Consider the following 25,009-nt stretch of genomic DNA (forward strand, 5'->3'; position numbering starts at 1 on the left):
ATGAATGACCTGATCTGTCGAGCCAGATAAGAGAGGGAGCAGTGGGAAAATGAATGACCTGATCTGTCGAGCCAGATAAGAGAGGGAGCAGTGGGAAAATGAATGACCTGATCTGTCGAGCCAGATAAGAGAGGGAGCAGTGGGAAAATGAATGACCTGATCTGTCGAGCCAGATAAGAGAGGGAGCAGTGGGAAAATGAATGACCTGATCTGTCGAGCCAGATAAGAGAGGGAGCAGTGGGAAAATGAATGACCTGATCTGTCGAGCCAGATAAGAGAGGGAGCAGTGGGAAAATGAATGACCTGATCTGTCGAACCAGATAAGAGAGGGAGCAGTGGGAAAATGAATGACCTGATCTGTCGAGCCAGATAAGAGAGGGAGCAGTGGGAAAATGAATGACCTGATCTGTCGACCAGATAAGAGAGGGAGCAGTGGGAAAATGAATGACCTGATCTGTCGAGCCAGATAAGAGAGGGAGCAGTGGGAAAATGAATGACCTGATCTGTCGAGCCAGATAAGAGAGGGAGCAGTGGGAAAATGAATGACCTGATCTGTCGAGCCAGATAAGAGAGGGAGCAGTGGGAAAATGAATGACCTGATCTGTCGAGCCAGATAAGAGAGGGAGCAGTGGGAAAATGAATGACCTGATCTGTCGAGCCAGATAAGAGAGGGAGCAGTGGGAAAATGAATGACCTGATCTGTCGAGCCAGATAAGAGAGGGAGCAGTGGGAAAATGAATGTCCTGATCTGTCGAGCCAGATAAGAGAGGGAGCAGTGGGAAAATGAATGTCCTGATCTGTCGAGCCAGATAAGAGAGGGAGCAGTGGGAAAACAAAAAGCTGCCAAACAAGACTTTTTTGGAGCGTCCTTTGTATGTTCAGCTTCAACAGTCTTATCACACAATCGTCAGAAACAGTCAAAAGATTTACCCTATGGTGTATTCTACAACCTGTAGTTAATATACTATATGCAAACTACAGAGCATTATTTGTAATGACATTGCAACTGGACTTTCAGGGTCGCAGTCTAATTAATCTCAACTCAAGATACACAATACATTTCTATCTTAATCCTAGCCTTGTACCCTTCTGAACCGACCCCTGCTTTTCAGGACATAGCAATTCAGAAGGTCCAATGACAGCAGTTACAGTAGACATCGGAAGTAACCAACCAGAGGCCATGGAACACCAGCTCTGTCCAATAAGAGTCTTAAAAAATTAAATGTCTCCCTGATGGGAAGAGTGGTGCCTCAGTGTCTTTGCCTCCACTGATGGGAAATCAACCCTCCCATCATTGGGTTGTTATATGATACCAGGTGATCGATGCGTCTCTCTCTTGGGTGGAAGTGGCAGCAGACAGACTTGGTTAAAAAAAAAACATTTAAAAAACAACAACATTATCACTGTAATGTGCCATTATCAATGTACCATATGTTTGTTTGTCTGGGCTTAGCTTTAGCCAATTAAGAATTACAAGCCAGGAAAGAGAGAGAGAGAATGAGCATATGTGAGAGAGAGAGAGAGAGAGAGAGAGAGAGAGAGAGAGAGAGAGAGAGAGAGAGAGAGAGAGAGAGAGAGAGAGAATGAGTTGTGTGTGTGTGTGTGTGTGTGTGTGTGTATGAGCGTGCGTGCGTGCGTGCGTGTGAGAGAAAGAGAATGAGCCGTGAGTGTGCGTGTCAGAGAGAGAGAATGAGCCGTGAGTGTGAGAGAAAGAGAAATAATGAGTTGTGTGTATGTATGAGAGAGAATGAGAGAGAGAGAATGAGCCGTGTGTGTGTGAGAGAGAGAAAGAGAGAGAATGAGTCATATGTGCGTGTGTGTGTGTGTGTGAGAGAGAGAGCGAGAGAGAGAGAGAGAGAGAGAGAGAGAGAGAGAGAGAGAGAGAGAATGAGCCGTATGGTGTGTGAGAGAGAAGGGAGAGAATGAGTCGTGTGTGTGCGTGTCTGTCTGTCTGCCTGTGTGCGTGTGTGTGTGTGTGTGTGTGTGTGTGAGACAGAGAAAAAGTGAAGAAAAGGGGGCGATAAAAAGACAATAAGTTGAGAGAGAAGAGCAGATGCTGTAGCTAAGAGGGTGAGTGTAATAGCAGAATAGTAACAGCAGAAACACACCTGTGGAATGCACCAATATGTGACCTTGGTTGGGAGGTGGAGGGGATTCTGGACCATCATTAAACCAAAGCCCTATCAACCTTGTTTTCCCATAGCAGCTTCAGTAGCTCCTCTGTTAACACACACACACACACACACACACACACACACACACACACACACACACACACACACACACACACACACACACACACACACACACACACACACACACACACACACACACACACACACACACACACACACACACACACACACACACACACACACACACAAAAACAGCTGCTTGTGGATTAACAGTCTTTTCTCTATGGAGCATCCAATGGGAGAAAGGCCTTTCCCAGGTGGGTCAGCGAAAGTCATGATGCTCCACATGACGCTTATCTAGGTTCTCTCAACACCCTCTGCTCACACAGAAACAGGATGCACGGCCCATTGAAGGGTTTGGGTCAAGGGGTAGGGACCGGCTAAATTACATTCAGGCGTGCTTGAAAAGGGCTTCCTACCCTCAGAACATAAGTGAGAGAAACTCTGGAAGAATATTCCTTCATTCCTTGTCAACATTAGTTCCACAAAGAGAGAAACAGGGAGGATGAATCAGCGCTTTAATAAGGAATTCATCTGTTGATTGAAGTTTCCTTGTGGGGTTTGTGTACAGTGAGCTTTCACCAACCAAACACAGAGAAAAACACCTAGGCTGTGTTTAATAGGCCGAAAAACAAAAAGGAGCATTTCTTATTGGACAAGTTTGGATTGTAACTCCTGGTTTTGGGCCGTTCTCTTCCATTTCGGGCCCACTGAACACAACCCTGACTTTGTCCAAACCAATCACTCTGCCAAACGTGCTCCATGTCATCAAAAGTCATCATGCATACATGGACACTGGCAAAAATGGCCACCTTCACCACACATGCTGGCGATAGAAGCTGGGTGTGAACTGTACATTTGGGATGTTTTTTGTTTGTTTTTGTTTTACCTTTCGGTCAGTGTCAATGTTACAATGTTACATGTACCACAGAATCATGCTGAAAACAGTTATCTAAAAAAAAAAACAGTTTGTTTTTCAGTTTATGGATAAACAATCACTTGTTGTGTTATGTTCATTAACCATATATCATACAAGTAATTTGGTTGTGAGAACGCACGCTTGAGTTTGTGTGAATATGTTTATCTCCAAAATGCAATATTCATTGGTGTCTGTTGGTGTGTGTCTATGTATGAGTGTATAATTATCAAACAAGTATGTATGCAATCTTTCCATAGATATTCCTTGTTGTTAAGCTCCTACAGTAGTATTGAATATGCATGGGTGCATCTACCTGTGTGTGTGTGCATATACAAGGCTGTACTTTTCATTTCGCAGGAGGATGGGTCATAGAGTATGAAAGAACTGTTCCGTTGGCAGTTGGGGAGTAACAGAGTTGTGCAGTTTCATTTGAAGAGCTGGGAGCTCTGGGATAGAACCAGGCTACAGGCCCAGGCTGGGCAGTGCTAAGCTGTGAGTTGCTTTCGAAGATACATGAGGAAAAAAGGTGATGGGAACGAGAGACGAAATATTGTAGTCTGTGCACAGCAAAGTTATAGGCTGCAAGTTTTTTGGAAAGAAAACTTGCTGTGGGCCTTTGGGGGGGGGGGGGCTACTGGGTAAGGAGCCTTCATCTGGTAGCAGGTGATTGACGAGGGGGGGGGGGGGGGGTGTCTTCTGGGGCCTTTTGGATCACTTCTGGGTGAACAAGGCTCCGATGGTGACTCCGGCGGCTCCCAGGGCTGCCAGGCCGAACACTGTCTTTAAGTACGGCCAGGAGTGAGAGATCCTCTGCTGCTCATAGATCTCCACAAAGGCGTCCTGAGAGAGAGAGAGAGAGACGGGGAGAGAGATTGGGAGAGAGAGAGGTTAGTATCACCATCATCAAAGCCACCCTTTAACATTACATCTGTTCTTTTTTTCTGGTTACTGAACATTCACCTGCTGTATATGTGTCTTTGTTACATTATCAGTTTGTCCCATCAAGCCCCGAGTGTACAAGACATTAGGAACACCTTCCTAATATTGTGTTGCAACCCATTTTGCCCTCAGAATAGCCTCAATTCATCTCCAATGCTCCCCACAGTTGTGTCAAGTTGGCTGAATGTCCTTTGGGTGGTGGATAATTCTTGATACACACGGGAAACTGTTGAGCGTGAAAAACCCAGCAGCATTGCAGTTCTTGACACAAACCGGTGCGCCCGGCAACTTCTACTATACCCCATTTAAATGCACTTAAATATTTTGTTTTGCCCATTCACCCTCTGAATGGCACACATACACAATCCATGTCTCAATTGTCTCAAGGCTTAAAAATCCTTCTTTAACCTGTCTCCTTCCCTTCATCTACACCGATTGAAGTGGATTTCACAAGTGACATCAATAAGGGATCATAGCTTTCACCTGATTCACCTGGTCAGTCTATGTCATGGAAATGTTTTGTCCACTCAGTGTATGTATAGGCACTAGGCATCAGGAAACCTAAACCCCCCTGGGCCTTGGTCCAGCAAGGTCTCAATGACAATGGCTGCATGTGGCCCAGATCTCTGTGGCTCTACTCCTGAGCCTCCTCTGTCTGTGGTACACATAGGGACAAAAGACAGGAACAGATGACCATGTCTCACAGCCAACCTCTCAGTAAGAAAGAGACTCAGTTTAATGCCCCCCCCCCCTCCCTCCCACACACACACACACACACACACACACACACACACACACACACACACACACACACACACACACACACACACACACACACACACACACACACACACATTTACACTCCTTCTTTGCATACCAGGCATAGTAAGACCAAAACATCAAATTCCACAAGACTATGAACCACATGTAAATGTATCTCAGCATTTCTTGGTTTGCAACAGGTTCTTCCCCAAATGTGTCCACTAGACCGGTTACAAGGAAATGTTCAGGTTCTTCCCCCTGCTTGTTCAGTGTAATTGTAATATGATAAGCAAGGGGAGATGAATCTCTGTTCCTGGTAATACTTAGCTTTTTATAACTAGTTGGAAAAAATGTAATCTGATGCAATATAATCCCACTGCAGCTCCTCTAGATGGAATCTTTCCAAAGTTAGTTTAAGAGGATGTAATACTGCCTCAGGTGCTGGACTGCCTCCAGTGTTTGAGGTATTTTGGTCGACATCGAAGGCTGTTTTATCACTGTAAACACTGTTACTGTGCGTGGTTGTGACCTGTGACCTGTGACCCCAGGCTGTGCAGTAAGTGCTGGGTATGTCACACTGTATTCACAAATGTGTGTGTTTCTTTTTTACAGCCAGAACTCTATGGCCAGAACCCTAGATCCTAGTGTGTGTGTGCGTGCGTGTGTGTGTGTGTGCGTGTGTGTGTGGTTGGTTGGTAGATTGTAAGGCATTTCACTGTACTTGTGCATGTGACATTCAAACTTGAAACTAGATTGAATACTAGTATGCCTTCGATTTCTTCCCCACCTCCCCACCTTCCCCACCTCCCCATACGCAGAGGAGTAGTCTGCTTAATAAGTAAAGCCACATTGTTTTTATTGCAGCGTACTTGAACCATATTACACTTGGCACAGACTCTCATCTGCAGCTCAAACCCGTCATCTGAGTTCAGCATTCCACAACGTGCTGCCTGCGAGGAGGGTAACAGACTGCAAAAAGGAAGCTTCCCCAACGTGCTGCATGGGAGAAGGTTAACCCACAACCACCGCACATCAAAACCAGTTAGAGCAGATGACGAGACGTGAAGGGGAGGAAAGAGAGAGAAGGGGGGGGTGCTCTGGTGCTGGGAAAGAGAGAGAGGGGGGGGGGGGGGGCGTGCTCTGGTGCAGGGATGTTAACCCACAGCTGCACATCAAAACCAGTCAGAGTAGACGAGACGTGAAGGGAGGAGGAGAGACAGAGAGCAAAGAAGAGCTAGCTTAAGTCAGAGCGCTGATGCAATATTCAGTACCATTTATCCAGAGGTGTAGCTCACACAAGTCGTTCTTCATAGTCCAGAATCATCCTCCAGTTAGAATGGATAGGCCAACGAAGTTGGATTTAAATCTTGGAGTAATCACAATTCCCCATACACACATACCTTCCCTCATTCTACACTAAATGGCACTGAGGAAAAAGTACATCATGGATATTTTCTCTGGCAGCCACGGGTCAATATCCTGTGTCTTGTATTTTTTTATTTACCTTTATTTTACTAGGCAAGTCAGTTAAGAACAAATTCTTATTTTCAATGACGGCCTAGGAACAGTGGGTTAACTGCCTGTTCAGGGGCAGAATGACAGATTTTGTACCTTGTCAGCTCAGGGATTTGAACTTGCAACCTTTCGGTTACTAGTCCAATGCTCTAACCACTAGGCTAACCTGCCGCCCCATGATGAGCACTGCATCATATCATGTACTTAATCCCCTCTCTTCCAGAAATATCATGTTTATAGCCATCCTTCCCACTTCCAATATTCACCCTCGGTGCTTACTGTAGTAAAGGTGATCAATCGAAAAGTGCATCATTCAAAGTGTTCAATTACGAGAACAAATTCTCTACATTTCCACCACTCAGCAAAAAAAGAGATTGATGACATCATGGGAAATTCCTTGATTGCTCAGTCTGGTCATACAGAGGCATGACAGCATCCCAATAGGAACTGCCTCTACTTGTCTCATTAGCTTATTCCTAAACGTTGTCCTATCACGGCTAATTACATGAATCGATTCCAGCTGGGGGAACAGTTGTCCAGATGAGTACAGTTGATCATGCATATCCAGTGTTAACGAAGCAACCTTGTGCATGTACTGTAAAGAGTAGATGTCACACTGGTTCCCTGTTTTCACAGTTGTTTCCACTGTCGTGCTTCCACAGTATGGGGATATACACTGGCACTGACAAGAGAGCTGTACAAAACATAGACATACGTCAGTCCAAAGATACCAACGCTGGTTTGATGTCATGGTTTATTCCATTCTCTCGACTCGTTTCCCCCTCTGGCCAGATAGAGCAGACGTGCAGTGTGTATTTCATTATGACACACAAGCAAGGGCTATTAGGTGTTTACACCTGCAACAACAGCTGCTTTGTTGATCACCTGATATACACACACTCTGTCCCCTCTCTCTCCTCCTCTCTCTCTCTCTTTCCCTTCAGGTTACTTTATGGTGATGTCCTCTCCAATGGCTTCCATTCCTCCTCATCTAATGTTTTGCTCTCACAAATACAAGAGCAGGTCCCCAAGGAATGCAATGACTTTAATTTGGAGTAAACCTTTCTTAGCAGCTATCCTGTTTGCTAGCCAGAGGGTCGGTGACAGACAGGGCCCCTTGGATTTCCAACATGTTGACAGGTTGGCTACCTCCATCCCTGTTTGCTTTACGTTTTTCCCCCCACCTCAGCAAACATTGTCACTCGGCAAGCTTCCGGCGTGTGTTTGAACAGACCGGCTCTGTTTGCCCAAGGCCAGTACTAATAGCCTCTGAACGCAGCTCTGACTTTTAGATGGAGCAGCTGAGCTAGCTAGCTGAGTCAAAGATGATCTGTTATATTGACAAGATGGACCAGTGACCGGTCTAAACAATGGAAATACATGTCCTCAAAGATGGAACACGAGAGCAGGCGAAATCAGGTGGGACCATTCTAGCCAATGAAAGGGCAGATACGCATGTGAACATTTTTGCAAAAATGCCACATGTCCACTTATTATCAGTGCATAGCCATTACAAAACTTCTATTCAATCAAATAAGCCTAATGTAGCAAATTAATAATTACATTTTATGTTGACCAAATTCAACATTCTCTCATTGACCTCCATACAAAAATTCCTCACTTCCTGGTCTTATTTTGTGGACAGATTTTTGGGCAGAGTAAACCCACTTGCTTCACCAGTGCTGTCATGGCCAAAAGGATATACTAGCCTACTTGTTTGGGCTTACGTAATGTTAATGCTAACAGCGAGGTGAATGAAAAAAGTGTCCACTATGTAAAGATGTCAGTAAATATTAGTAAAGGGTAAGTTGTGAATCTTCTGAATGTCACATCTGACCATTGCTAAATAAACAGATGTCATTCTTTGTTATGCAGACTTTGCAGAAGCTTTATATGTATTCTAAGAAGTAGTCTTACTGACATCTCTTTACAAACAAAACAATGACATTTACTCAACCTGAAAATGGTGCCAACAGGGAGGGCTGCCTCGCTTCTTGCTCTTAGGAAACTTTGCATTATTTTGTTTTTTTAATGTATTATTTCTTACATTGTTAGCCCAGAACTCGGGAAGAATTATTGGATATCAGAGAGGCAGTAACTCACCAGCACTACCAGCATCACAACCAGGAATAAAACTTTTCCGAAGCAAATTATTTTTTCACACCCCCCAGGTCAATTGAACTGATTCCAGAAGCCGACCCAAAACAATGGCGGTGAAGGAAAGGTACTCGGAGTGGTCTTCTAGTCTGATTTAGGAGACGCGCACAGCACCCACCGCTTCCGAGTATATTACTCGCTAATGTTCAGTCTCTGGATAATAAAGTTGATATGGGATATGTTCCGGGTAGCTTCTGAGAATAACATTGACGAATACACTGCAACTCCTCCCTGTAGGCCGTCTCGGCGTTGTTGGTAAACAAGCCTACCACTGTAGTGTCGTCTGCAAACTTGATGATTGAGTTGGGGGTGTGCATGGCCACACAGTCGTGGGTGAACAGGGAGTACAGGCTCAGAACGCACCCTTGTGGGACCCCAGTGTTGAGGATCAGCGGGGTGTAGATGTTGTTATCTACCCTCACCACCCGAGCCACTGCCTGTTATCATCCAGAAGGCGAGGTCAGTACAAGAACATCAAACCTGGGACCGAGAGACTGAAAAACAGCTTTATCTCAAGGCCATCAGACTGTTAAATAGCCATCACAAGCACAGATGCTGCTGCCGAGACATGAAATCACTGGCCACTTTAATAAATGGAACACTAGTCACTTTAATAAGGTCTACATATCATGCATTACCCATCTCATATGTATAAACTGTTTCCTATACTATTCTACTGTATCTTATTCTATGCTGCTCTGACATTGCTCGTCCATATATTTTTATATTTTTAATTCCATTCAGTTACTAGATTTGTGTTTTTTGGGTATATGTTGAGTAATTGTTAGATATTACTTGTTAGATGTTACTGCACTGTCAGAGCTAGAAGCACAAGTATTTTGCTACACCCACAATAACATCTGCCAAACACCTGTATGTGACCAATAATTATTTTGATTTGACCCATCAGTGTACCTATTCTTCAACAAACTGATTAGCGCAATGATAACTGACTTCCTTGGAATATCAATAGCAATACTACCTAAAAACAGCCAACCAAGCCCTTTCCCAGAGTTTTCCCTAATGGATTGGATCAGAGCCCAGGTAATGTAACAAAGCCAGCCAAATGTGACAGGCTCTCACTGTACCCACACATGGGTTATTAGGGTTTGAGGTCGTTTAATCCAGAGGGATTAGCCAAATGGATGGGATTTAGACGGGTTTGCATGAGATGCTGATGAGGGCATCCGACTGGGTAATGGAGGAATGCTTCATGTGGGGAGTTTCCCCTGCTGGTTCACTGGGGGGTTCAGCATGATGGGATGGCTCACTGTGGAGAGACGATCAAACTCATGTGCTCTCTTTCTCTCTTATCCCTGGGATCCTCTCTCTCATTTCCTCTCTCTCATTTCATTTCCTTATTCCCCGGGTCTCATTTCCTTATCCCTGGGTCTCTTTTCCTTATTTCCTTATCCCTGGGTCTCTTTCTCTCTCTCATTTCCTTATCCCTCTCATTTCCTTATCCCTGGGTCTCTTTCCTCTCTCTCATTTCCTTATCCCTGGGTCTCTATCCTCTCTCTCATTTCCTTATCCCTGGGTCTCTATCCTCTCTCTCATTTCCTTATCCCTGGGTCTCTTTCCTCTCTCTCTCTTATCCCTGGGACTCTATCTCTCTCTTATTTCCTTATCCCTGGTCTCTTTCCTCTCTCATTTCCTTATCCCTCTCTCATTTCCTTATCCCTGGGACTCTATCCTCTCTCTCATTTCTCTTTCCTCTCTCTCATTTCCTTATCCCTGGGTCTCTTTCCTCTCTCTCATTTCCTTATCCCTGGGTCTCTATCCTCTCTCTCATTTCCTTATCCCTGGGTCTCTATCCTCTCTCTCATTTCCTTATCCCTGGGTCTCTTTCCTCTCTCTCATTTCCTTATCCCTGGGTCTCTTTCCTCTCTCTCATTTCTTATTCCTCATTTCCTCTCTCATTTCCTTATCCCTGGGTCTCTTTCCTCTCTCTCATTTCCTTATCCCTGGGTCTCTTTCCTCTCTCTCATTTCCTTATCCCTGGGACTCTATCCTTATTTCCTTATCCCTCTCTCATTTCCTTATCCCTGGGTCTCATTTCCTTATTCTCTCATTTCCTTATCCCTCTCATTTCCTTATCCCTGGGTCTCTTTCCTTATTCCCGGGTTTCTCTCTCTCATTTCCTTATCCCTGGGTCTCTATCCTCTCTCTCATTTCCTTATCCCTGGGTCTCTATTTCCTCATTTCCTTATCCCTCATTTCCTTATCCCTGGGTCTCTATCCTCTCTCTCATTTCCTTATCCCTGGGTCTCTATCCTCTCTCTCATTTCCTTATCCCTGGTCTCTATCCTTCTCATTTCCTTATCCCTCTCTATCCTCTATCCATATCCCTGGGGGTCTCTATCCTCTCTCTCATTTCCTTATCCCTGTCATATCCATATCCCATCCCTCTGTCATACACATCCTCTCTGTTTGTTCTTTATCTCTGTCTCTGAGCTTGATTCAATCTGAAGTTCTGCGCTGCAGCACGGTTTAAATTTAAAGTGAATTTCCAATTGAGCCAACATACGCAGCGTTTAGTGTGAATGCAGTCTCCGCGGGAACATTGCTTTCAAATTTATTGCGTTGTAGTACAGGTCTTCAGCGCTATGGATTTAATCGAGCCCTCTGTCTCTCACTCCACCTCTCCCTACTTACATACACTAACTAGGACATATAAATATACATATACATATATTTACAGTGCATTCGGAAAGTATTCAGACCCCTTAACTTTTACCACATTTTGTTACGTTACATCCTTATTCCAAATAGGGCTATCTTCTTTATTCCACCCCTACCTTGTCACAACACAACTGATTGGCTCTAACTCATTAAGAAGGAAAGAAATTCCACAAATTAACTTTTAACAAAGAACACCTGTTAATTGAAATGCATTCCAGGTGACTAGCTCATGAAGCTGGTTGAGAGAATAGCAAGAGTGTGCAAAGCTGTCAAGGCAAATTATTTAGACTTGTTTTGGTTACCACGATTCCATATGTTTTATTTCATAGTTTTGATGTCTTCACTATTATTCTGTAATGTATAAAATAGTCAAAATAAAGAAAAACCCTTGAATGAGTAGGTGTTCTAAAACTTTTGACCGGTAGTGTATAACCAGAGAGTCTATACCAGGTAATCGTCTTTGATCAAATGACGTAGGTGCTCCAATTCCAGGTGAGGTAGTCTTCTTAATGTGGAAGGACTGAGAAAAATCCCTTGTTGTTCTTAGTGTAAAACAAAAAGAGATTGGTTATTCCCAAAGCTCCAACAAAGGACTACCTCTTGGATTCTTGTCAGGCAGGGAGTTGAGAATGAGGATAGGAACGTTGAAGGCTTTGCCCTGTTCAGGCACCTGTCACATGCTGGCAACAACATATCCCCCCTGCCCCTCATTTGTGCTGAAAAACCTCCACTGACCCCAACCTCCTCCCCTCAACCCCTCACACAGATTTTATTAAGAGGGCCTCTTTTATGGCAGGCATAAAAAAAAATAGTTTAACGGTTTTAGATTGCCAGAAGGATGTCGCAATAGAGGACAAAGGAAGCAAAACTCTCTGAAAATGGGGAGGCTTCCGATTCAGTCCTACCCACTGTGTCAGATGACAGTTGACCTGTTATTTGCGTCAAAAGCCAGACCCTTTGATTCATTGTTGTAAGTTCAAGGAAAGAATGTAAATCGTATTGCCTTGGAGCTTTTGGTTGTGGCCTCAATTGACAATGCTGGGATTGTACACATAATAACATTGACTGTGTGTGTGTGTTTCTGTTCATTTGAGTCTCTTTCAGAGAAAAACAAGGCCTTAGTTCATGTCATGGCCTCCAGGTCTTTGGCTTTGTAACGTCACATGTCAAGTGTAGTCAGTCCTGGACAATTATGAGCTCAGACAATCACCCACTCCTGAATTCAAGAATGCAATTATTTGCTGATCTACTTGCTGCCTATCCCATGATGCACTGTGTGTTTGGCTCACAGGCCTCCTATGAACCTTACCCTAACACATTCTGACATCCTTTCACACAGCCATTTAACCTGAGTCAATCCGTCCCAACTGACAACTGTACCATACAGCTAAGAAGGCTTCAGGTCTCACATAACCCCAGAGCTGAACACGAATGTCTCCATCCATCCAATCACGTGGAAGCATGACTCTGGGTAAGGTTTTTCCCCCGTCGTGTTTTCAGCCATCACAGCGGATTAATTAGCTGGCCACAGATATAAATGCACCATGGGAAAGGGAACAAGGCACGATTAACACTGCACTGCCTAAGAAGAGGAGTGTGTAGAGCTGTGGCGGTGATCGTCATGCAAACATCTGCCAGTCTCACTTTAATTGACCATTAATTGACATAAAACACATTTAGCATCTCGTGGCTTCCAGTGGCCTACAAGCCACTGATGCGGACCCTTGGAACATCTACATTCTAAAAAGGTTGAATAAATCAACGTAATAGCCTACACCATCACAATAACTCCATTATTTATTTTAGACGGGTCTAAAGAAACATGATATGAAGAAAATGTTGCCTAAAGAAACATGATATGAAGAAAATGTTGCCTAAAGAAACATGATATGAAGAAAATGCTGCCTATTTCAGAAGTACAGAATAGCATACTCTGGGTTGTCCTTATGTTAGGCCCTGATCTGGCTATGCCAAATGTCTGTGTCTTTTAGTCATCCAAATTCTAAACTTTATTGAGCGGACAACAGTAGGCCTATAACCTATTTTATTGGCACCAGCGGAGAGCATCGGCAATATCTCCGGTGAGTGCGCACTTTGCATATTCACTATTTATCATTGTTGGGTCAGTACCACTTAAAAGTGTTTTGGAGACTCTACGTTATATGCGCTCAGCCATTGAACAGCCATTTTGCAGTTATATTATCAGCCAAAATTACGACTATCCAATCATCACATAAGGTATAGTATGGTATTTTACATGTCTGTAAATGCAATGATGCATGGAATTCTTTATTGTATATTGTCAGATGCCAGTTGACCTGTTATTTGCATCAAAAGCCAGGCCCTTTGATTCGTTATTGTAAATTCAAGGAAAGATAGTAAATCGTATTGCCTTGGAGCTTTTGGTTGTGACCTCAATTGACGAAACTGGGATTGTACACAGAACAAAATTGACTGTGTGTGTTTCTGTAAATAAGAATTTGTTCTTAACTGACTTCCCTAGTTAAAAAAAATAAAAATAAAATTTTTATAAAGGTGTATTTTTATGGAGAAAATTATCTTCCACAAACTTGAAACACACGTGCCACCTAGGTATGCTACACTGGTTGTAAAGCGTATTCATGTGCTTAATTTTAGGAAATATCGTAGCACGAAACAAACTAGGCCAGTCAAAACTCTGTTTTCATACATGATTGCGCAATGACTGGGCTTATAAGAACACGTTTCACTAGGCTCTGTAGGCTCTGTAGGCTCTGTAGGCTATGTAGGCTCTGTATGCTCTGTAGGCTATGTGCTCTCCAACTATGTTCCAGGGGTCCGAGGATTATAGGCTCCGTTTGGAGTTATTTGGACACTTTAGTTGTGATCCAAACCTTATCAAAACATATAGGCCTATGGATAAGGCTACATGATGTGTGTGACTATGATTTGAAAAAGTCCAAAAAAGGCATGTGCTGTTTCTTGCCTTAGACTGCACACGCTGGACATCATTCACAAGTGGTAATAATGCATCAGTCACATGTGACAATATTGTCACCCATGAGACTATTCTCAATTCTCAATCTTGTTTTTACATATACTAAATAATATACGTGTGAAATTAGTTTTGATTGAGAATGGACCATTATCATAAACCTGTCAGTACAGGGGTATATTTGCATTGATGTCAGAGTGATTAGAGGGACAATAGAGCGCTGAGGACCAAGCCATTAGTGACTGGCAGTTAGCCACTTTCATAGGCTACTAATGACCATCAGTGGCATCAGAGTACAGTCTTGGAGAAGACTAGTTATCATGACTAAACGGTCAAGTGGAATTTGATCGCAATCATGACTCGGTAACTAGGTCATGGTGTGTTACTGTTGGAACAGATGCATGCTGGGATTTACAAACAACAACGTTTCAATGTTTTAGAACGATTCATACACATCAAACACAGAAATAACTACACCGGTGTTGTGTTATACATGTACTGTTCAGTGTATCACGTCGACTTTAAATTAAAACAACGTAGAGTGACTACCGGGGAAAATTGATATCTGACACAAAAAAACTATGCCCCTAGTGCCCCAGACCACGACACTAAAACGAAATGTGTTTATTTCTCAGAACTTTCCTTTTAGCTGTTACCCTAGCAACACTTCCTTTTCTTACAGCTCACTATCATGGACCCGCTGGGGACTAATGAGGTCTTACAAGCATTTTTTTCCCTTGAGATAACGAGATTCCAGTCATTAAGGCAATGCAGTGGAGGTGAAGACAGACCCCCTACTGTGCACAGGTTGACACACCCCTGACTTCAGGGGCCCCTGTGGCCCTTCCCAGGGTACCTTCCATCAGGGGGTCAGCATCACAGATAAAAACGGAAATGAAAAAGCACACATCCTCCCAGTTCTATCCAATCAGTGTGTAGACCAGGGTGTGCGCATGTTGTGAGCATGTGAATGTGTGTGTGGTAGAGAGAGGGAGTAGTGGTGGGGAAAGGGGATTGTGTCCGCTTTGATGTAGTAACCACAGGGCCTGAACGTTAGCTCTAGATGCACCTTCCACTGTACGCCCCCCACGGCCGGGCAAGCGTAACGCAGGAAGCAGGAAATCATTTTGTTTAGATGAAGTAGCTTGGGGCAGATGTTGTCCCTTTGTGATGTTTTTTATTTTCCATAGAGGAAACATTAACTTGTCTAGAAAATGTCTTTGCTCTTAGCGTCTTGTCGACCCAGTTTCATATATTTTATTTTGTTATGTGTTTAATACAAAAAACATATGGTGACATTCTCATGGAGCGTTAACTAACTTGCGGTAGCACATAGAAATCTGCAGCTTAGTCAAGACCTAATATCATTATTTTCTCACACTTTATACCTCTGAGAATATCCTTAATTGAATGATGAAACACAATTTCAGTGTTGTGCTTTAAGGCCTAACAATACTTTTGGCAAGAGTAAGAGGCATGAGACATGAATAATGTTGTTAAATGTACGAAGCCTGGAGAGAGATTTATATTTTGTCTGTTACTCTGTACCAGAGTCAGGAGTTTAAACTGAAAACAATTAGCTTTTTTTAGGATGTATTGGATTACGAGGTCAAGGTTCAATCCCCCCCTTCTGTGCTTCCACACTCTGCTTCTATTTCTTCTTTTATGGCATTGACCCCTGTGACCCATGGCGGGCAGCCCCACACTGACATGAGAGGATTGAGGTTTAGGAGGGTTCGAAGTGTGCAACATGGCACCAGAAACTGAACCAAGAGGAGGGTCACACTGTTGCTCTTTCAGGGGAGCCTTATGGGTAATGAGATTGGCCACCTTGGAAAGTCCTCTTTCCTGGAGGTTGGGGTTGGGGCATGTCCCCCCAGCCCATCTCCACTTTACTTGATGGGGTTTTATTTAGTCCCTTTGTCCTCTCCTCCCCTTGACCGTGTTTTGGTTTGGTATAATTCTCTAGGGGACAGTAGGGTAAGTTGAGCCATTTTTTACATTCAATATCACTCCTTCAAGGGAAATGTAGTATTCTTTCTAACAAAGATATCTACATATACACTGAGTGAAAAAAAAAAACACCTGTTCTTTCCATGACAAAACTGACCAGGTAAAAACTATGATCACTTATTGACATCACTTGTTAAATCCACTTCAATCAGTGTAGTTGAAGGGGAGGAGACAGGTTAAAGAAGGATTTTTAAGCCTTGAGTCAAAGATTGTGTATGTGTGCCATTCAGAGAGGAATGGGCTAGACAAAAAAATGTGAGTGCCTTTGAACAGGTTATGGTAGTAGTTGCCAGTTTGTGTCAAGAACTGCAATGCTGCTGCGTTTTTCACAATCAACAGTTCATCCAGCCAACTTGACACTACTGTGGGAAGCATTGGAGTCAACATGGGCAGCATCCCTGTGGAATGCCTTCGACACCTTGTAGTCCATGCCCCGATGAACTGAGTCTGTTCTGAAGGCAAAAAGGGGGGTGCAACTCAATATTAGGAAGGTATTCCTAATGATTGGTATACTTAGTGTATTTCAGAATGTTGTGTATCCCTGAAAATAATCATAATTGGCACAACTTACCGGGAATGGGGTAAGTTGAGCCACGGGACATGGTGAGTTTAGCCACCTAAAATGTCTGTACTGAATGAAATATCACCACTACCTTTTCAAAACCATGTATCTTCATTTCCCAAACACAATTCAACACAATCACAATCGCTTTTTTGTCCTTTAATCATTTGAATCATATTTTAACACAGGCTTAACACCTAACAAACACTTTGTACTGTTTTAATAGAATTTGATTTGATTTTAAATTCTTTAACATAGGTCAAGCCCTGTTGTTACCTCATATCCCAGCGATAATGCCTTGCATTATGTCTGGGAAGAAAACACTTCATTGTGCTCAACTTGCCATTGGCTCAACTATTAGCTTAACTTATGCTAGGTTTCAGACTTCATATTGAAGCTTATAGAGACCCCAACTGATGTATATAACAATCTTTAAATTATCTACTTTGGTTTAGATACAAGCATCATGAAACCTCAAACACAATAAACAAATTTGACCTGATGAAAGGATCTAACTTGCTTTCCATTTTTTCTTCCTTCACAGACTCCATGAAATGATGACCTCTACCTAAATATTTGGTCAAATTATCAATTTTGTGCATGGTTTCCTAGAAACAAGGGTGGCTCAATTTACCCCACTCTCCCCCATTGTATGTTGTTGTAATAGGGAATAAAGCTTAGATCTGCTTAGAATGGCATCTTAGGGGAGATTGACAGTGCATGATCATGCTATCACACACATCCCTAGTAACCTATGTCCTCATTTGTAAGGAAGACAAAGAGATACTGTATCTTTCTATCTCCCATCTGTCACTATGCATGTTTGTTTGTTTCTGCTAAAAACAGCCATGTTGAATGTGTTATTCCTCAACGCATGCTTTTGGGTTTGGTATAAATTAACCGTCACAATGGTCATTTGAGTGTGCTTTTTATCTTTACAATACAAAAACGTGACCCACGAAAGCCAGATGGAGATGGGTAAATTTAACACGCATTCGGTCTTTATATTACTGTAGCATTTGCTATGCTGCAGCAAGTGAAGACCTACCTGTCACAAGAAAAAAAGTTACCATGATGAGATGATATGTCTAGAATGCATTGTGAACTGCACTCCATATTGTGATGGGCAGTCTGTCCCCACCCTGAGTGTTGATTCATCATGCAGAGGGTGTAGAGAAGCCAGATTTCGCCAGATTTAATCACCTATAATTTAACAGTTCCATTTCACGCCATGTTATTCATATAAATAATTATTATAATTTACATTTTCCTCAGTTATTTTTCCCGGGAAAGGGGAGTGTTTTTGGTTGGCAAATCCCGGCCAATCTTGGTAACCGGGTTCCCGCCATTCAACCCTAGTGCATGTCCTGTTCATGGCTGAGCATAGCTATCTTCAACAGATGCACTGGACAGAAAGTGGAAATAGAGGGAGGGGGGTGAAACTACTCCCAGCCAATGGGGTCCACCGATCTGGTTTCATTCACCATTCTGCCAAAGGATCCTAGAGAGCCAATTAGGGTACAAGAAGAGTGGGGGAAACGAAATAGAATTACCCCCCGTCCCCCCTGTCCAGCTGTCTCCCCTTCCCCTTGTCTCTCTGTCCCCATATCCAATGCCAAAAAAATCCCTCCCAGGAAGAGTATAAATTGTGTCACATGCAGAAAATTATATTAGCTAATGAAAAAAAAACAAGAGTTTATTATTTAGTGACGAAATGCTTGTTCTTGAACAGAGGCAGATGAAGTGAGAATGAACACATTGAATAATAGTTAAAAGCTGTAAGAACCTTAAGTAACCTTTAGTTTGTAAAATGCTCACCATTGTTGGAACATTACTGTATGGTAATGAGTGGGCGTGGGTGTGTTCTGTGTGTACGCTAGTCAAAGTGAATGATGTATGAGGGAGGAAGCAAAGACAGAGGGGGTTGGGGGCACATCTAAAATGTATGAAACAAGGCGTTGATTAAGATCAGAGAAAGCATGTCACCGGTGTACTTTGATGAAACAAATCAACACATATTAAAAATGAACCTTTAGCGTGAACAGACATGTCCCATGCTCAACATCAACCCCGTTCTCTTTTAGACAAAGATTTTAAATATGACTAAGGACGAAGAGTGTCTCAGTTTCTAGTCTAGAGTTGCTGTGTCCATACTGTTAACTCTGAGGGGGAGGTTAGGTGAGGTCATCTCTTGGCTTAGCGCCAAGCAAGGCCGCCCAGGACATCTGAGGAAACGATGAATCTGTCACTCTGAAATCCAACCCTCTGTCACTGACAACTGTCACCGTCCTTATTAGGATGGAACACACTGACCACAACCGAGTCAGGAGGCCATTCAGTCTGTGGAGGCATTGAGTCTCCCCCTTCACCAGGACTCTTTCTTTCTCTAAAAGGTGCTGGAGGTTATTTATAATCTGATGTATTAATGGCTGAAGGAACCGTTGGCCCCTTCCACCACAGAGCCATCCCAGGTTTACAGGCTGTTCTGTATGTTTGACACCACTACACCAGAGAGCAGTGAAGACCTGCTTGGCCTTTAGCGTCTGTGGTAAGTGCAGTTAGCTGTTGTTAATGTGGCCTGATAATTAATCTGCTCTGACTGTTTAAAACATGTCAGGGGAAAGAAACTGATCTAGAGGCATGTTTCCTCATGATTGGGATGGAAAAGCCTTGCGAAACAGTCCATGGGCTTGGATACAGACTTGAGGCTGCCTTGGCTTGGTAACTTAGGCATTATATTTTTCAGAATGAACAGTTGCAGTTTACAAAATCACAGGAAGTCATAAGAAGCTGACTATGATTAGGAAGCTTTAGTATTTAGGAAACCCATTTTTTTTTAAATGTTCCTGTATATGTGTGTGTGTATGTGTTTGTTTGTGTGTGTAAAGGGCCACAGCAGTAGAGAATCTGACTCACATTTAAAACTCGCTATTCATTAGCATGAGGTGAAATCCCTACAGTGTCTACAAGTGGGACAGACTCTACCGCCCGCCCAGTACCTGCAAACCTGTGAAAAAACACGGCGTTCCAAGAAGAATCTATCGATGGGATGGCAAAAGTTGACGCACCCATTGTCTTTGTCATGGGGCGAGGTGTAAAGTGCTGACTGATGCACACTGCCAAGGTCATGTCCCAATAGGATAACCCTTTTTGGTTCCAGGTAGAACCCTTTGGTGGTGAAAAAGGTGCTACTTAAAACCTTATTGGTGAAAGGGTTCCAAATACAGGATAAATACAATAAAATTGATTTTCATAACTCAGCTGCTAACTTTCAGTTGGGTCTTTGGAAGGCGACATTCTCAACCTCACCATCCTCCTCCCGTACCGTATTCCTCAACCTGCCCTTTCTGTTCCCCTGATGATGTGGGGTACGTACCGTATCACTCAACCTGCCCTTTCTGTTCCCCTGATGATGTGGGGTACGTACCGTATCACTCAACCTGCCCTTTCTGTTCCCCTGATGATGTGGGGTACGTACCGTATCACTCAACCTGCCCTTTCTGTTCCCCTGATGATGTGGGGTCAACCTGCCCTTTCTGTTCCCCGTATCACTCAACCTGCCCTTTCTGTTCCCCTGATGATGTGGGGTCAACCTGCCCTTTCTGTTCCCCTGATGATGTATCACTCAACCTGCCCTTTCTGTTCCCCTGATGATGTGGGGTACGTACCGTATGCCTCAACCTGCCCTTTCTGTTCCCCTGATGATGTGGGGTACGTACCGTATCCCTCAACCTGCCCTTTCTGTTCCCCTGATGATGTGGGGTACCGTATCCCTCAACCTGCCCTTTCTGTTCCCTGATGATCACTCAACCTGCCCTTTCTGTTCCCCTGATGATGATGTGGGGCCCTTTCTACGCACCGTATCCCTCAACCTGCCCTTTCTGTTCCCCTGATGATGTGGGGTACGTACCGTATCACTCAACCTGCCCTTTCTGTTCCCCTGATGATGTGGGGTACGTACCGTATCACTCAACCTGCCCTTTCTGTTCCCCTGATTATATATCCCTTTCTGTTCCCCTGATGATGTGGGGTACGTACCGTATCACTCAACCTGCCCTTTCTGTTCCCCTGATGATGTGGGGTACATTATATATCCCTTCCTCAGTCCATTCTCTCTTCAACCTCTCCTTCACATTTCAACCACACACATCCAGCTTGCTGACTTTAAACAGGGGTAGGATTTTGTATCAGCTTTCAGAACAGCAAGACATGATCACAGGGGGGAATGTGTGTGTGTGTGCGTGTGGCTGGTCATACAATGGCACTGAGGTTGTTTGATGTTGGAGCCACAGAATCTAGTCCCCCCACCAGTGCCCTGTGTTCCCATGGCAGCTCAAGTTCGCTGTGAGAGCAGCAACTCGATCTCTACCCAAAAGTAGAGGCGAAAAAGAGATTAAAAGAACCTAAAACTAAACCCCAAACTATTTGGTGAGGTATAATGTACATATTGACACTGCCTTATTGCATGACAGAGACTATAGCATTACGTCACATGACATCATAGTGGTGCTCGATGAGGCATCTACAGATTGATTGTAGTGGTTGGATTGTTGAAGCACTGATATCATGTAAATCCTTCGGATTCATAGGTCAATGTCAGAGGATGTTCAAGGTTCTTCCGAAATGTTGTTAGAAGCAACAATAAATATTTTCTTCAGCAAGACTGCCTTAACTGAAGAATAACCCTGCTGCACACTTAAGTATCTTAACAAGAAAAGTGCCAACAAACACTTAGTATTAGCATCGAAATGACAAAGCGACAAAATGGGCAAAGAGAAAGCACAACATTTAATTTCACTTAACACTGTCATGTTTCGATGAATTTCAAGATATCTTTATATATATTTTCTGTTTAGTCCAAGCCTGGTTTCAGCCAACTTTTCTCTTTGTATGGCTGGCTCCATATCACGTTGAGGCCTTTCATATAGGCTCCTCTATCAGCCTTTTAAACTGGTAGAGGAGCAATTAACCAAAATGTTGGTTATTTTTCGATTAGTTACAAAACAAAAAATTGATCTACACTACCGGTCAAAAGTTTGGACACTGCTACTCATTCAAGGGATTTTCTTTATTTTTACTATTTTCTGCATTGTAGAATAATAGTGAAGACATCAAAACTATGAAATAACAAATATGGAATCCTGAGATTCTTCAAATAGCCACCCTTTACCATGATGACAGCTTTGCACACTCTTGGCATTCTCTCAACCAGCTTCACCTGGAATGCTTTCCCAACAGTCTTGATGGAGTTTCCACATATGCTGAGCACTTGTTGGCTGCTTTTCCTTCAATCTGTGGTCCGACTCATCCCATACCATCTCAGTTTGGTTGAAGTCGGGGGATTGTGGAGTCCAGGTCATCTGATGCAACACTCCATCACACTCCTTCTTGGTAAAATAGCCCTTACACAGCCTGGAGGTGTGTTGAGTCATTGTCCTGTTGAAAAACAAATGATAGTCCCACTAAGCACAAACCAGATGGGATGGCATATCGCTGCAGAATGCTGTGGTAGCCATGCTGATTAAGTGTGCCTTGAATTCTAAATAAATCACAGACAGTCTCACCAGCAAAGCACCCCTACACCATAACACCACCTCCTCCATGCTTTACGCTGAGACATATACTTTCAGAGATCATCCATTCACCCACACTGTCTCACAAAGACACCGCGGTTGGAGTCAAAATCTCCAATTTGGACTCTAGACCAAAGGATACATTTCCACCGGTCTAATGTTCATTGCTCATGTTTCTTGGCCCAAGAAGGTCTCTTCTTATTATTGGTGTCCTTAAGCAGTGGTTTCTTTGCAGCAATTCGACCATGAAGGCCTGATCCACACAGTCTCCTCTGAACAGTTGTTTTGAGATGTGTCTTTGACTTGAACTCTGTGAAGCATTTATTTGGGCTGCAATCTCTGAGGCTGGTAACTAATGAACTTATCCTCTGCAGCAGTGGTAACTCTGGGTCTTCCATTCCTGTGGTTGTCCTCAAGAGAGTCAGTTTCATTATAGCGCTTGATGGTTTTTGCGACTGCACTTGAAGAAACTTTCAATGTTCTTGAAATGTTCTGTATTGACTAACCTTCATGTCTTAAAGTGATGATGGACTGTCATTTCTCTTTGATTATTTGAGCTGTTCTTGCCATAATATTTACTTGTTTTTTTACCAGATAGGGCTATCTTCTACATACCCCCCCTCCCCCAACCGTGTCACAGCACAACTGATTGGCTCAAACACATTAAGAAAATACATTCCAGAAATGTACTTTTAAGAAGGCAGACCTGTTAATTAAAATGCATTCCAGGTGACTACCTCATGAAGCTGGTTGAGAGAATGCCAAGACTGTGCAAAGCTGTCATCAAAGCAAATGGTGGCTATTTGAAGAAACTCAAATATAAAATATATTTTGATTTGTTTAACACTTTTTTGGTTACTACATGATTACATGTGTTATTTCATAGTTTTGATATCATCACTACTGTTCTACAATGTAGAAAATAGTAAAAATAATGAAAAACTCTTGAATGAGTAGGTGTTCTAAAACTTTTGACCGGTAGTGTATGTTTGTTCAAATATTTTAATTTCATTTTTTTTTGTGAGCTTGATGCTCAATGCAGTTTTTCTAGAGAACTGTGCAATGCAGTAAGGAGTTATAGCTTCCAACTATTCAGCATATTTTAGCGCAGCAAACGTGATAATTAACTACAATGACCATAATCCATTGTGTGCCTACTTGTCCGGTCTGTGTGTTTCTTACGCCTGCTATATTAGGTTAGTGTGAGGCAGACTTGTCTAGGGGAAAAAGAGACAAAAATGTGTAATCAAGAGGGATAGAGAGAAGTTTATTCCTAAGGTATCACTACCTGAAAATACCTGATCTAAGTGATTGATCGTTGGTATTCAGCAGTCATAAAAGTATGCCTTATTTACTTTGAAGAACTACTAAAATAGTGATTTTGTCAGAACACATAGGCAGCAGTTGTATAGAGATGAGGTGATGACTTGGAATTAAATAATTTAGTCATCAAATAAAGCAAATGTAATACACACAACTGAAATATTTTAGTAAAGTAATGTGTATAAATGATGGTTAATAAGTGATAAGCAGTAATGGGCAGTCACGACCATCATGTGACTTTTATTAATTGTTATATTCTGTGTTGTTACAGCATTCCACTCACATAATGCATATTGCATTTAATGTTTACAAAAATTCTCAAAATCAAAAACCGTGATTATTTTTGAATAATCTAACCAGAACTGAACCGACCTCAAAAATCACTAATCGCTCAGTACTCCAAACCAGGACTTGATTAAATGATTAAATATCAGGATTTTTATCTCCTTGGTTTCTGTTATCCCATTATAAACAACAGTTTATTACCATCTGTTAACATGAGCATTACTGGTATTAGTAGTTTATTACAGAGAGTGAAACTAGGTAAATTGGGATAGAGAGGTGGGCCTATCAGGTATGAGGAGACATTCACCCAGAAGACTTTATTTAAGGCTTTTAAACTTTTTGTCTCATCGCTCTTCATAATTACAATTTGAGATTATCCAAGGGAACATTATCCCGAACACACACACACACACACACACACACACACACACACACACACACACACACACACACACACACACACACACACACACACACACACACACACACACACACACACAAAATGAGACTTACACATTGATTCTGTTTCCACATTAGGATAGACATAGCAGTATCCTCGCTCACTCTTTCCAGATGCTCAACGGTACCATAACCTTGATGGTTTGGGAGGAATAATCAAAGCATCCAATTCAATAATCTGCCATAAAGTAACTTCCATCCTGCTGAGAAAGAATCATCCTCTAAAGTTTTCCCTGGAAGATTATTGGTCTCACTAAAAGCCCTGACTGTCCATTCATGAAACCATACCTGATGTCTATCAACTCAATGTTCATGCATAATTTAGCAGCTTGATGCCTGTTGTAAATACATAGTCCTTTATTATGACTGGGGCATGAAATATTCATCCAACAAGGGATTAAGATGGTGTTACATGCAATACATCATATGTTTCAGGCAGAACCCACTCAAGGCTTGTCTTCCGGTAAGGCAGAATGCACACTTACTGAATTAATGATACTCCTGGACATAACAAAAATGACTCTTCTTCCAGACAGTGATCCATAATGTGGAAATTGCACATCTATGCATAGATAATGACTCTCTGATTTTGGGAGAAGAAGTAGGTGGGAGAGGGAGAATGCTTCTTTCAGATTTTGCAGGTATGATATA

General features: G+C 42.7%; 1 protein-coding gene across 1 annotated transcript in view; it reads right to left on the reverse strand.

The window, feature by feature from the left end:
* Window positions 1-1,508: 1,508 nt before the first annotated feature.
* The window catches only part of LOC135522875 (apoptosis regulator Bcl-2-like), a 67,527-nt gene continuing 44,026 nt past the window's right edge, over window positions 1,509-25,009 (reverse strand). Inside the window, exon 2 of the mRNA XM_064949527.1 lies at window positions 1,509-3,954. Within this exon, the coding sequence (XP_064805599.1) occupies window positions 3,826-3,954 (129 nt within the window). The 3' untranslated portion in view covers window positions 1,509-3,825. The remainder of the gene's footprint in view (window positions 3,955-25,009) is intronic.

Source organism: Oncorhynchus masou, chromosome 30, assembly GCF_036934945.1.
Source record: "Oncorhynchus masou masou isolate Uvic2021 chromosome 30, UVic_Omas_1.1, whole genome shotgun sequence".
Taxonomy (NCBI): Eukaryota; Metazoa; Chordata; class Actinopteri; order Salmoniformes; family Salmonidae; genus Oncorhynchus; species Oncorhynchus masou.